Here is a 14,011-nt window from a genome sequence, read left to right as displayed (position 1 = left end):
ATATATATATATATATATATATATATATACTATATTCATTCATTAAATAAACCCCTAACAATTAAAACCAAGATATCGTGATAAGTGTATGTACATTGTTAGGTTTAAGACTAGAAACACCTCATATACTGAAAAAAACTCAAATAACATATATTAATTTTGAATGAGTGCAATATAATAATAACATTGTGGGTGTGAGCTATCTGCATATACAAACAGAGAGAGAGAAGAGCATAGTTAAACAAGATGAATAAAGAGACACACGAAATGGCAGAGTGGGTTTGTAAAAAGCAGAAAATCCTGAGGGTAGAGGGATTCATCCGTTCTTCCTGTCGCTCTATTATTGATGGACATGGAGGGTTTCCTCTCTGCCATCTGCTCCCAGCTCTCCCACTCATGCCCCATTGCATCATGGGTCCCGTTTTCTCAGGCTGGCAGAACCTGAGCAATACTGCATTTTAAACAAGTTGATATTTCCTACATATTGAGGAGAGTTTGGGAGTTAGCAACAAAAGGCAACAGAAAGTAAAAGGAAATTTTAGAATAACACACTTAAACTTTTATCTTCTACATCTTCATGTTTTGCCTGCTGCAGTGCATCCTTTCTTAAGGACTATATTTATGGTGAGGTTTTCAGCCACACCCTCCCCCTGTCAATTGCTTGCAACGGCTGCAGCTAATTTATGACAGTGCATATTCAGTAAAGCCCTGGTTGCCAAGGTGAAGCCCATTCTGCAGGTTACTCTATTGGCTGAAATTTGGTCACATGTGTTTAGGGCCTGGTGCCCAGCTGAGACAGCACGCCACATGACCACAAACAATAAAGGTTGGCGTGTGTTTGCATTTGGCTTCACTTTGTTGTTAATCTTAAGGTACAACCTCTCCTTGGGCTGTCATATGGAAAGTGGTTCAGCTTCAAAGCCCATAGGTGAAAGGGCAGTCTTGGATAAAGGCTCCTTTTGGGCTTTTGAATAAAGTAGTATAATGGTTCGGGTGATAGAAACTTAAGTTATCGCCCTATTGTTGGAATTGTCTTTTCCATATTGTTAATGATGTTAGAGATGCTTTATTCTCTGGCGGGACCTGAGTTAAGAGTCCCAGGGGAGACAGAGAGATAAGAAGAAAACTAATAATGTGCAGAGATCCAAAGGCTTGGACTGCATCAAAGGATCAGATTAGGGAAAGGGGAGGGAACAGGAGGATGAAAGGGAAGCAGAAAACATGGGCCTTTAGAAGAAAGAGCAATCAAACAGATAGGCCACCTCTGAGAAAGAACTGGAAGGCAAGAGACACAATAAAACACAATTGAGAAGGCAGAGTTCATTTGCAATCTTATGGAATAAATGCTTTCATGGTCTGAATAAAAAAAGGAAGTGGGAAAGTATTCAACAGACAGGTATGTGTATTTCCAAATTGTATTCCCCTTGCTGGAGACTTCATCCATCCATGGCGTGTGAACACAAATGGTAATCAGGCATAAAAACATGTAGGAAGGCTAAAAAACTGTATTTTTAGGACATGAAGAGCTTTATAAATGGGTATAATTTAACTTAATCAAATGGCAGCTTGTCAGGAACTTATGCAGTATCACTGTTTGTCATGGCCTTTAACCAACTCGCATAATCAAGTTAAGAAATGTAATACTGAGGCTACATAATTGACATAACTGAGGCTCCATGTTTTCATGCACTGCCAACACCTGGTTATGTCAATTTTTCCCATTTATCTGGTTCCAGGTCACAAGGCAACCATAAGAGCTGAAACCATCCCAAGCACTACCAGCTTTAAAACACACTCTTCACATTAAGGCATGCAAAATTGACAAGAAAAACTCCTAATGTTGTGGAAAGTTAGCTTTGGATGTAATATTAATAAGCTTTACCCCGTAATGTGTGAAAGTCACGGTACTATGCTGATAGCTGGCATACTAATGTCTGGTCTTGGCATGCTTTGCTCCTCCTGTGACCTATCTGGGTGGAAGCCATTGGCTTGGCTATCCTTTGAAATGGGACTGTCCAGTGCTGAAGAGAGCTGTGTTTAGACGGATCAACCCCAGCTGATCTCACCAGCTCATGTTTAATTTTAAACTGCTCTTAAATACTAACTTCAGCTTGCATCTGATAGTTCCTTTGACATTTTATATGTTTTCAGTTATGGTGCATTTGATTGATGTTATCTGTCTTTGTTTCATTTTAAAAATTGAAGTTTTTAGGCAGTAAAGTCAGTGGGGCTGTAACACCATATGTGATCCCTGCTGCAGCAGGGCCAGGTGGGCAGAGTGCCAGCAGGGAGCATAATGGGTATATCCCTGAGGATTTCTCAGCCTTCCCTACCACTGATGCTCTGTCTTCTCCTTTCATGTGACGTAAAAACTCAGATACAGTTAAACAATTGTGAACACCCTTTAACAATCAGTTGCATTAAACTCTCCGTCTCAATTTCCCTGTTTAGCCATACACTGCCTTGGCAATTATGTAAAAATCCACTGATCGTTTAAAGACATCCCCTTTTTCCTTTCAGTTTTGGCTCTGAACCAGGTGCTGGTCATTTAAAAACATTTTTATGTTCAAGCGAGATAGTTTGGATAGATTTTAGATTCACTTTCTGTAATAAGTAAAAATTCTTTTTGATCTTTTTCACTATTTCTTCCACCTTGACTAAAACCATAATACCACCTGAAGACAAACATCATTATGAGTTCCACCAGGAGTGTGTTGATCATTGGTTGTGTGTATTGGTCAGGATGTCCTTGTGATTAAAGTTTAGGGAATGCCCAGTGGTGATGTTTTTCATACTGTTGCCTCGTGGCAAAATGATCTCTGGGTTAAACCCCCTACCTGGGGTATTTCGGCATTAGGGGTGTAAATCACATCCATCATGGCGATTCGATTCAGTATCGATTTCCTGATCCAATGATTCGATTATTTTCGATACTCAAGAATACACCACGATACGATTCGATTCGAATAATCGGGTAATCGGTTAATTATTATTATTATTTTTTTTTTTTTTACACCTTACAGGCTAAACAAAGTTTCAAGTTTGAAATAAATCAATGAAAGCTGTAATATCGTTATGCATTTTTTTTTAGAAACAAAAGCAAATAACGGAAGTAGAAAAGTTGCATCAAAAGATACTGCAAAAATGCTGCAGAAAATCAGTGCAATGAGTGCAATTCAATACCTCGGCTCCAGACGTCCCCGCCCCCTTGAGAGACGCTCCGCTGCACCTCTACCAAATTGTAGCTGACCGTAAACAGTGCCGCAGACAGGAGGCCAGCTTGTTTTGTTTTTATGACCGAAATTGCGGAAAACAACTCGTGAAGTTTGACCCGCTAGAAGAGCGAGGTGCGCGAGAACGCTGGGACCCTTTTTCCACCTGGATCTCCTCTCTTTTTGGCCCTCATGTCCCTCCGTCGTCGGACTAAACTCGCCCCCACTTCCTCCCCGCCTCGGCCGTATCTAGACACACAGTGTGTAGCATAGACCACGCTTCAATATTGAGCATAATTTAAAAAAGTCTGTGTCAAGCTTATTGCAACACACTGCTGTAAGAGTATAACCAGGAAGCGCAGTAGGAGGGCAAAATAGGTTTAGCGCCACCGCAGTACGGGAGGGAGAATTACGCCCAGGAGCAAATGGATAAAAATATACCCGAGGGAAAAAAAAACATGAATCGATTCTCTTGCGGACGTGTTGATGCATCGGATCGTTGGCTGTTGGGTTGATGCATCGATACAAAACGATTATTATTTACACCCCTATTCGGCATGGTAGTTGGGTGAACTCCATGTCCTTGCATTGGTTATCTTCAGGTACCTTGGTTTCCTTCAACAATCCGTAAACACGACTTTGTTAGGTTGATTAATGTCTATAGATTGAGTGTTGTGAGTTTGCGTCCATTGTTGTTGTCATCATTTGTTCCTGTTTCAAATGATGACTTGTTGAAGATGTACCTTGTCTTTTGACCGAAGATTTTATGAATCCTGGATACAAGGCCTCCTGTGACCCTGACAGAAAATGGACTGATAGATCCATAAATGTGGTGTTTTTTTTTTGTTTTCTTCTATTTTACCTTTTGGTATATACCTTTATACTTCTATTTATTTAAGTATTTATTCTTTTAAGAGCTTGAAAAACACTTTTTTTCACCCAATTAATAAGTTCAACCACAGACTGTTGGGGGGGTTATATTATGTGCAGTACTGTTTTTGTTTTACTTAGAAACTTTGGTCTTATGAGACTTTACCACAGTCGTAACTAACGGTCTTTTTAGCCATATCTGCTTTGTTTTGGATCTTAAAAGCTTCTTTTTTATTCCCCAAACAGATCTGTTTTGGGTGGATTTTTCTTTTTAAATAAATCTTACAGTACATTTCAATAAAAAATGTTGAAATTATTATCATTTTTTTATTTCACAAGATAGAATTTTCCCTCTGTAATACACTACCTTTCAATAAATGTAAATAAGAGTGATGCAAATAAATGTGCTCCATATAATCCCCTCTCTCTCTATGACCGATTGCATTAAACACCATGAATAGAGCGAGAGTTTAAGGTTTTGGTCAACAGCACTTCTGTAGAAGTGCTTCACAATCCTAAAGTGCCAGCCCTGTGTTCAGGAGAGCCATTAGCACAGGTTCAACTACAATGATGAATACCGCTGGTGTGACGCTGTCGCATTGTGTGCTTAGGAAAGAGGGACTCTGATGAGAGCTTACGGATGACACACCTGCTTGCAAAGAAGGGTTGAGATAACAACTCTATCCTCCCTGTCAAGGAGACATCTGGCTTTGCCATGGTGTTGCAACCTGAAATATACCCAGGAGTGGTTAATGAGGCATAGGAGACACGGTTTGTGATGTGTGCTGTTAGATTTGTGTGTGTATTTTTGATGTGTTTTTTTTTTTTCTTGCATTCGCCTCGAAGCAAGCTATGTTTAGAACTCGACCACAGACCCTGTTCTTTGTGCCTCATAAGCAGTGCCAAAGCCATTAGAGAAGAGAAATTGAAGCTTTTTATAATACAATCAACTTTAGATTGGTGCTTATAGAACTATTAGAGAAATTTGAAAGGCCATTTAAATTGTGTAACATCTCCTAAGCCAACATACTCCTTAATGGCTGTGTGGAATATAATTCAGATCTCTATCTCTTTTTTTATTTGCTCTTTTGTTAATGGCTAATTTGCAGCGTTTTCTGCTCTTGACCAAATTTAGACTCAATGCTTTTGTTTTATTAGTTTAGAGCAGGTAGTACATGTTCAGCCACATAGAAATAGAAGATATAGAGGCATATTCAGCTGTGGAGAACAATTGCTCTAATGTATAGTTTGTGTCATCAAAAGGCTCAAATTTACTTCTTAGGTTTGATAAGAAGTAAAATATCTATCATAATGCTTTTAGTTATGTTTCCGAAATGGGGATCAGAATAAAATAATTTGGATTAAAGGGTAAGAAAGTCTGCATTAGATTCTTTAAAGTAACTTTTCATTCATTTAATTAGTTATGATTCAACTTCAATGAATTTTATCACTTAGAGTTTTTATTTCTGTATGAAATTTCATTTTTAATCAAGCCATGGTATAAATGTAAGACAGATATTGATTCATTCCAGTTACAGTTTTTTCATCTATTTGTATATTAAGCTCTACCTTTTTGTTTTTTTTTCTGTTTCAGGTAATCTCTGCCCTGTCAAGGATCTCCCAGCACAGCATTTCACAAATCAAAGGCATCAGGTATGCGTGCAACACACAAACCACTCATTTATCACTCCAGCCACTCAAGACACTCCAAGAATATCAATTCAAGAAAAAAAAAAGTCATTTGAATAAAAACTGTTCCCTATTTTCTTCATAGGCAGTCTTTTGAAATGGATGATGCTATTAACATCTGCAGCTCGTTTAAAAGTCAATTTACATTTTAGGCAATTAGCTGCAGCTTTTGTTGGCATTATCTTGCAGTGCGGGAAAAATAATCCACAATGCATTTCCATCTGTCACTCAAATTGGTTCCTGCGTCATTCTGAGTCAGATCTGTTATTAAATGCATAAGTAGTCATTTTTCAGGCAGGATCCTCCCTTCTTTTGCTAGTTTGGCCTTCTGATCTCTTAATTTGCTCCTTGGAGTTTGGTGGCTCACAGGCGCCATGTGAAAAGCCAATTTATCTGCCTTAGTAATAAGTTGATAGTGTACGCTCAGGAGAAGCTGTGCCAGGAAATGAAAAGAGAAAATAAAATGGGTAGTGGACAAAAGAGAGAGCAGGCCTGTTGTTATCAGTAAAGACAGACAAAACATGCCGACTATTTCTTTAATACTTGTAGTGCAGCCAGGTGTAGAAATCGATATTGAAAGGTTCACCATGATATGTAGTAATTCTACAGAATAAGCCTTACTTTCACCTTTAATTCCACTCTACATATGCTATACTCATTGTTTTTATTACAGCACACCAGTGTGCCCTGCGGACCACTTGGTCTTCCTCAGTGTCCCGAAATGACACAAAATCCCTTCAAACAAATAAGCCTTATATTAATATTTAAAGTCAACCCACAGCAGGCTTTAGTTTGCTTCAGAAGGTTACTATTGGCATCATGGGTGGGTCAGAACCAAACAAGGGGTCAATGCTGCAGTAGGCTGAATATATTTACTTTATGTAATAGACTAACCCAGAGTAGTGCCTTACTGTAGAAGAGAAAGGATATGTTCAATTTGCATCAAAAAATCCTTACGTTTTCATCTCCAAATTTTTGTGCTAATCTTTGGTGGAATATATCTACACCCTTTGCACACATGGAGCTTAAAATGTTGCCTAACTTTCTGCTCATTCCTTTATCCAACTTCAGTCTCACTCTTTAAAAAGCTTTGATCCAAACTAGGACTGCAGCAGTTGATTATTTTAGTAGTCAGTCAATCAATCAATCTTTCAGTTATTATTCCGATTAATCTTAAATGAGACACTTTTGATAAATGAACATTTAAAATAAAATAAAAAATTGGAGTTCCTAAATTACAAAAAAAGAGTAACACATTGTAAATAAATTGTACATGACAAAAATGTATCAAAAATATGCTTACATATCCATGAGGATATATAATCTTCGAGTGTTTTGTCTTAATTATTGTTCTAAGTGGGTTATTATTTAAGCAAATAGCATGCTTTAGAATCTTTAGTCTAGATAATGATATAATTTGATTACTAAATCATTTGACAACTATTTCCTCCTTCATCCAAACCTTAACCATGTAGCTCTGTTCATGCTTAGTCTAACTGGGCTGCAGGAAGGTCAACCTGCTACCTGGACAAGGGTTTTCTATAAAGATTTTATTTTATTTAGCTTTAACTCACCAAATTTGTATAAATTCTGATTAGTTTTTCTGTCCCTTCTGGAAAAAAAAGAGCATTTCCACGGCATTGCCCTGCCACTGCCGTGCTTCACTATGGGGTATTGTGATCCAAGCAATCTGTTTCTCATTTTTCTGACACCCCCTTTGCCTTTTGGTCATAAAATTCTAGTTTCTTTCTCATCTGAGGAAAATCCAAATATGTTTTTCAATGAGTTTCTTTAAACAGGGACTCTTTGCCAATCCTCTATAGAAATTATTTTTTTAAATCATTTTTCCTGATCAAACCATTTTTTATTTGTTGTTGTTTTGTTTTTTTATTTACATTTTGGCTGTCCCTCCCACTGTAATACATTGAAGGTTGTTGTAATGTGGCAAAACCTAAGTTCAGAAATGTAAGAAAACTTTTGGTAAGGCATTGCAGAGGTCTATTTTTTTAATTTAAAAACGTCAGAGTCTCACAAGTTACATCATAGTCAGTTGCCATGGCAAGTTTATTTTTCATCTTCTACCTATTGAATAGCACATTGAATTCTGTGGTGTACCCAAGGAGCGCTGTTAAAATTATAAAAAGAGTATTCCTCTGTTAAAAGAAACCAAAATAAAGTAAATGCTTTTCATAGTTGCCAACTGTTGCAAGAGACACATTCTGTCAGCAGTGCTGCACCTCAACAGGCCTTCCTGCTGTATATGATGGAATGATTAGTTGCACCAAAAAAAAAAAAAAAAAAAAAAAGATTTTAGATTCGGGTCATTGAAACAGGTTATTCAATTTGAATCTTTTGGAGGGAGGAAACATAAAAATAGCCTTTCCTGTTCTCAATCACAAAGATAAAACTAAAGAGTGTCCTGAGCCCCACCCACACTTAAAGGAATAGTACACCCAAAACATGATTAGCCTTCATTTTCTACTCACCCCCATGCTGAACAACACTCTGGAGTACTTTTTTGATATCTCAAATGCATCTGGAGATCTGGGAGGCTTCTTGCTGTCTGCTGACATTCAAATAATGGAGGTCTAATAATAATGGCGCCCGAGGCAGAAAGGTCCATAAAAGTCCACAAAAACGTGTCAATATTCACGCATACTGCTCGTCCAATGTATTCCAAGTGTCCTGAGTGGGTAGCATCCAGAATTTACTCGAAACAAAGTCATTTAGAATGTTTTTAGAGCATAAACAGTAGTGTATAGGATTTCCTGAAAGTGCGCGCATGCAAGTTCACGACGCTACGGAAACCGCGGCAGACCAAACCAGATGAAAGTGCGCATTCAGCTCGGCAAAGAACTCATGCTCTTCCTCAACACTGAAGTCCTCAGACATTTTTCTTTCGTTGTTTCTTTCTTTGCACAGGTAAACAGCACATTTCTTCTTCTACGCTTGCATTATCGGCAGAGCAGACGCTGAATGCGCACTTTCATCTGGTTTGGTCTGCCGGCTTCCGTAGCGTCGTGAACGTGCGGGCGCGCGCTTTCAGGAAATCCTATACACTACTGTTTATGCTCTAAAAACATTCTAAATGACTTCGTTTCGAGTAAATTCTGGATGCTACCCACTCAGGACACTTGGAATACATTGGACAAGCAGTATGGAGGAATATTGACACGTTTTTTTGTGGACTTTTATGGACCTTTCTGCCTCGGGCGCCATAGACCTCCATTATTTGAATGTCAGCAGACAGCAAGAAGCCTCCCAGATCTCCAGATGCATTTGAGATATCAAAAAAGTACTCCAGAGTGTTGTTCAGCATGGGGGTGAGTAGAAAATGAAGGCTAATCATGTTTTGGGTGTACTATTCCTTTAAGGTGGAACTTAGCAACTTGAGCTTTTCACCTACAAGCACTCCAACTGGAAACAATGGAGAAATATATGTATATATATGAGAGGTTGTGCTGGCTGCATTCCTGTTTGAAACCTAAAAAATGAAGAGAGAACAATTATTTTTAAAGATAATCCATACCTAATCTCCATCAACTAGAAATGGGAAACACTCCTGAGGCACTCCTGAGGTCTGAGGACCCATAAAGTGCTTTAAACTACATTCAGTCATTCACCCATTTACACTAAGCTACAATTTAGACACAGAATTTAAAAACATTTTGGCTTATTTCTTATTTGGAGTGTTAACATAATGCTAAGTAAGCTCACAGCGTTTGTCGGGACTTGAGTTTTTCCCCCCCAAGAAACTTAAAAGATCTTGTCCATCCCTGCAGAGCAGAGGTCAAACGTTGATGTAAAGCTTTCAAATATTTACCTTCACACCAGACAGAAAGCCAAGCTTTAAGTTTAAACATTTTAAAATCAGTGAATGTAATCGCCTCAGGCCTTATGATTGATCTTTTCTGTGCAACGCTTTTGGGCCTTGTTAACACGCTGCAGCTCATCCCTGTAATGTAGGTTAATGTAAGTGCTTTTTCCTCTGGTTTAAGATGCCTTTTTATGTAAAATCTGTTTCATCTGCTTTTTGGTGATTTGTATTTGCTCAATTTAAATGAGTCTTATTTCATGTCCTCAAACCATCCACCTTATTTAGTACAGATGAGTCCAAAGTGGTACATAGTCACTTTATAATGATCCTTCTCCACTCAAGTGACTGATAAAAAGCAGAAGTCTGAATCATATTGAAAAGGGGTTTTTAGATTGTTAGATGATGCAGAATGCTTAAAAATCTCATAAAATTATTGTACCAATTATTATTTTGTCTTTTTTTTTTTTTTTACCATTTTAAACAACCTGATTCTATTAAATAAAAATATATAAATAAAAACACAAAATTTTAAAATCTGATCTTTTAAGATCTCATTAACCTTGGCATTTCTACCTCAGGCACTTTTCCTAGTTGACCTCATGTTTATCCATCTCCCCCACAGTATAAGCCTGTGTCACTTATTATTCATCCTCTTTCCTGCTCATGATCTTTGCTGTCCTCAGCAAACCCCATTTTAACCCTCACCCCGTCCTTCCTACCTCCTCGCTGATCCTTGCAGCTTCTCCTTGTGATCAGGGCTCTGACCTCAGCTTTAGCAACATGATACGGGACACCTGAGGGTTTGGTGTTTTTCAAGGTGTCATAGACACACAGTTCAAAAGTCAACAAATGAGACGATGCAGGTATGGGATTTGTTGATGCTCTTTCACTGAAGTACAGCAAAAAATAAATAAATAAAAAGATAGTAGCTTTTATATACTTCTAACCCACAAGTTATAACAGGAATAATACTTGTAATACGTGTAATAAATCTATTGAGAAATCTGTGGATGGATTAGACTGAGACGAAGACAGATAATACTTAGTGGCAGTCCCTAAAGGGGAAAAGAAAGGAGATAAAATAATAATATAAATAAGGAAGAAGAACAGGGACAAAGACGAGGATTTATAAAACTAATGTGAAGAAAAGTGAGCAAAACAACTCAAACAACTCAAGACCAAGAAAAATGGACTAAGACGAAAATAAAGTAAATAGGACAAAGAACATTCCAGAAAGATAAAGAGTAAGATGGAAGAAACCAACTAAGATTTAGACAATGGACCAATGGAGAAGATTTGGATTAAGATGAAAGGGCTGAAGAAGAAACCAGATGAGAAAAGACAAAAAGGTATGCAAGTAGATTTAGTTGGAGGAGACCAAGAGAATGAAGAACTCTAAAGGAAAGAAGACCCAGAATAAGATCATCAGTATAAAATGTGATGGGGAAAAAAATCTAAGAAAAAAGAGACCAAGATGTAAAAGACAGCAAAACGGAAAGCAGAAAAAGACTTCAGCAGAAAAAACTAGAGACAGGACTAAAAGAATGGCTGAATAATTGAAGATGAAGAAGATCAAGTCATAGATGATGAAGACTAAGATCAGAGCAAGATAAGCTGTGCAGAATTATCCCCATTAGTAACCCAAATAAGAGAGAAGCACCAAAAACAACATTGTTCCACATTAAAGGTGGAGAAATATTAATAGTATCATATTACCTTTTATAGCCATTAACAAATGGAAGCTTTTTAATAGATCTGAGTGGGTTATTTATTCTTAAAGTTCAAAGAGCCTTAAAGCAAAGTCTATTAAAAACTTATGTTTTATTTACCCCCTGTAATTCTTCCCTTAACTAGAATCAACACTGTACCATTCCACATTAAACACATCTAGGTATACTGATAACTTTTTCCACAGACCACAAGACTGCACACTGTTGGCAATTTTAATTTTTTAAGTACTTAGTACTCCTTGCAGTCCCATGTTGTATCAAAAAAAAGCTAGTCAGCATTCAGTGCATTTCCATTCCTCCTGTTAAACACTGAGCGTTTCTTCATTGACACACATAGTATAAGGCGTTAGGGTGGCCCAGCTTGCTGGAGCTGCAGCGATTTATCGACCCCTGCAGAAACAGAGCCGTGTCCTGGGACGTGAAGAGACTTCCACTGCTGACCATTTGATCCCTTCTCACCCATTAAATGGACACTGTAGTTCTGCTGTCTGACAATAGTTAATCAATGGAATCAGCTCTCTGTAGACTTGTACTGCACACATCACAGAATTTTCTCTTTCACTAAGGAAGAAGCCAAGACATGATCTCAGGCTGATTGGGCTGAGTTACAATATTGTGTTCAATCTAATATGCTGTATCTCAATGTGGGAGAACAAACAGAAATAGATAAAAATAATTTAAAGAAACAAATAAAGCACATTTAAAGCCGTTATGAAGAGGTTTACAGTAACACACAAATGTATCCTTACCCTAAACCAGAGATGGATGCTGCAGCCAAAAATTGGATTGGAGTAAATATCACTCCCGTTAAACCGTCCAGCATCAGGCAGAAAAATAAGACCTTTATGAATGCAGATGGGGTAAAAATATTTGATCAATATTCACATCTAATATTGATAAATATTCCACTGCCAACGCTAAATCAGTGTTGCTCAAACTTCTTTCTCTGAGTACCAACTAAAGCTTATGTGGGATCTTCAGCTACCTCCATTATACAGTATTGAACAATAAAATACTGCCGTGTACATCTATTTTTAAACAGTTTGCAATAGAGACACGACTGTTTGTTACACATAAACTGCTAATTATGTCTTTACTTCCACAGCTGCACATATTTTATAATTTTAATATATTAATGAAATAGATTGTGCATTGCAGTATGTTGCAACCACAAGTAATGAGTGTTGTTCAAAGAAGCACCTGAGGCCATTTAGCAATGCATTGCTCAATCTGAACCGCTGAGTTTAAAATGACTTTGCTGAACAGAATATTAGTAATTGGAGAAATATAAACAGCACGGCAATAGGAGAGCCAACAGGACTGACTCATTAACAACTATAAGAATGACTGTAGAAGCTCATTATAATCGTCATAATAGTAATGTTGGAGAGAATAACATTTTTAATTATAAAAAGATAATCAGATGGGTGTGCTTAACTCTGTAAACATAGCTTTGTAATGTGTGGCTCTTTAGAGCAGTGGTCTCCAACCCTGGTCCTCAAGATTTGCTGTCCTACAGATTTTAGGTGCATTCCTGCTTCAACACAGCTGAATCAAATGATTGATTACCTTTTCAAGCCATTCATTTGATTCAGCTGTGTTGAAGCAGGGATGCACCTAAAATCTGTAGGACAGTAGATCTTGAGGACCAGGGTTGGAGACCACTGCTTTAGAGGAAAGCCGAATGGCAGTAGACTCCCCTGCAGCCTAAAGCAAATTCCCCTCTAACTTCCAGCCAGTGGAGTGACCCCCTCTTGCATTTTTTTTTACTCTGACTCCACCCTTTCACTGAATTACAGTGTGTGACTAGGAGATGACACTTCTCTTTAGATCTTTATGTCCACAAATCATGACAGAAATAATATTTTAGTACAAATATTGATATTTAAAAAGGAATTATAGGAGACCAACCAAGGGCCCATCAAGAAAATTGGGAAGATTTTGAATGACTACTACTGCAACTTGTTTCTCTGTTAATATTTAATCAGGCTGAGGGATGAGAAAAAATTCTTGCTCACATGTGTTTTTGTAGAATGCAACGAAATGCTGACAGCTTTAGTAAAAAGGACAGAATGCTCATTTTCTCTCCATCTAGAAGGCAAGGCAAGGCAAATTTATTTGTATAGCACAATTCAGTACAAAGACAATGCAAAGTGCTTTACATGATTAAAATACAGGAAGATAAAACCTCCTATGCGAGGTCTTTTGGTTCACAGGTGGAACAAAACCTGAACTGCCTTTCTACTCCCCAAAAAGAAAAGTTATCTTTTATTTTGTCTTTAACATTTTTGTTTATTGCAACATTTTATTTTGTCTTTAACATTTTTGTTTATTGCAACATTGCAACACATACGGTAGAAGTCCAACAGTTCTCTGCTCACAGGGAAGGCTGCTGTGAACGTCGCACATCACTACTCAGTGCTGCGCAGAGCTTTGAGCCGAAGACAGAGCGCATAGCTTCAACGTGTAGCCGCTAGTTTTCAAAAACACATTAAAAAGTCACTAGATTTTTCCTCGGTTGCTCGTTGAAAAAAGGTCGCTTGTGGGGTCTGTGGTTGGCAAATATAGGGACAAAGGCGTTAAGCTGGCATCAGTGTCGTAGCATAAATGGAATAAATAACAATAAAATGAATGAAGATGAAAATCAGCTCCTCCAAGTCCGAGGCCATGCTTCTCGACCGGAAAAAGGTGGC

At 37.9% G+C, this 14,011-nt stretch overlaps 1 protein-coding gene across 11 annotated transcripts in view; it reads left to right on the top strand.

The window, feature by feature from the left end:
• vav2 (vav guanine nucleotide exchange factor 2) overlaps window positions 1-14,011 on the top strand; it is a 294,588-nt gene that overhangs the window by 197,436 nt on the left and 83,141 nt on the right. For all 11 annotated transcript variants that reach the window (XM_015401637.1, XM_015401721.1, XM_015401713.1 and 8 more), the window contains one exon: window positions 5,677-5,735. In XM_015401637.1, coding sequence (XP_015257123.1) covers window positions 5,677-5,735 — 59 coding nt within the window. The remainder of the gene's footprint in view (window positions 1-5,676; window positions 5,736-14,011) is intronic.

The sequence above is a fragment of the Cyprinodon variegatus genome, unplaced genomic scaffold, assembly GCF_000732505.1.
Source record: "Cyprinodon variegatus isolate N-32 unplaced genomic scaffold, C_variegatus-1.0 Scaffold32, whole genome shotgun sequence".
NCBI classification, from domain to species: Eukaryota; Metazoa; Chordata; class Actinopteri; order Cyprinodontiformes; family Cyprinodontidae; genus Cyprinodon; species Cyprinodon variegatus.
The sequence above is the reverse complement of the archived record's forward strand: the minus strand, read 5'-3'. Positions and strand labels throughout refer to the sequence as shown.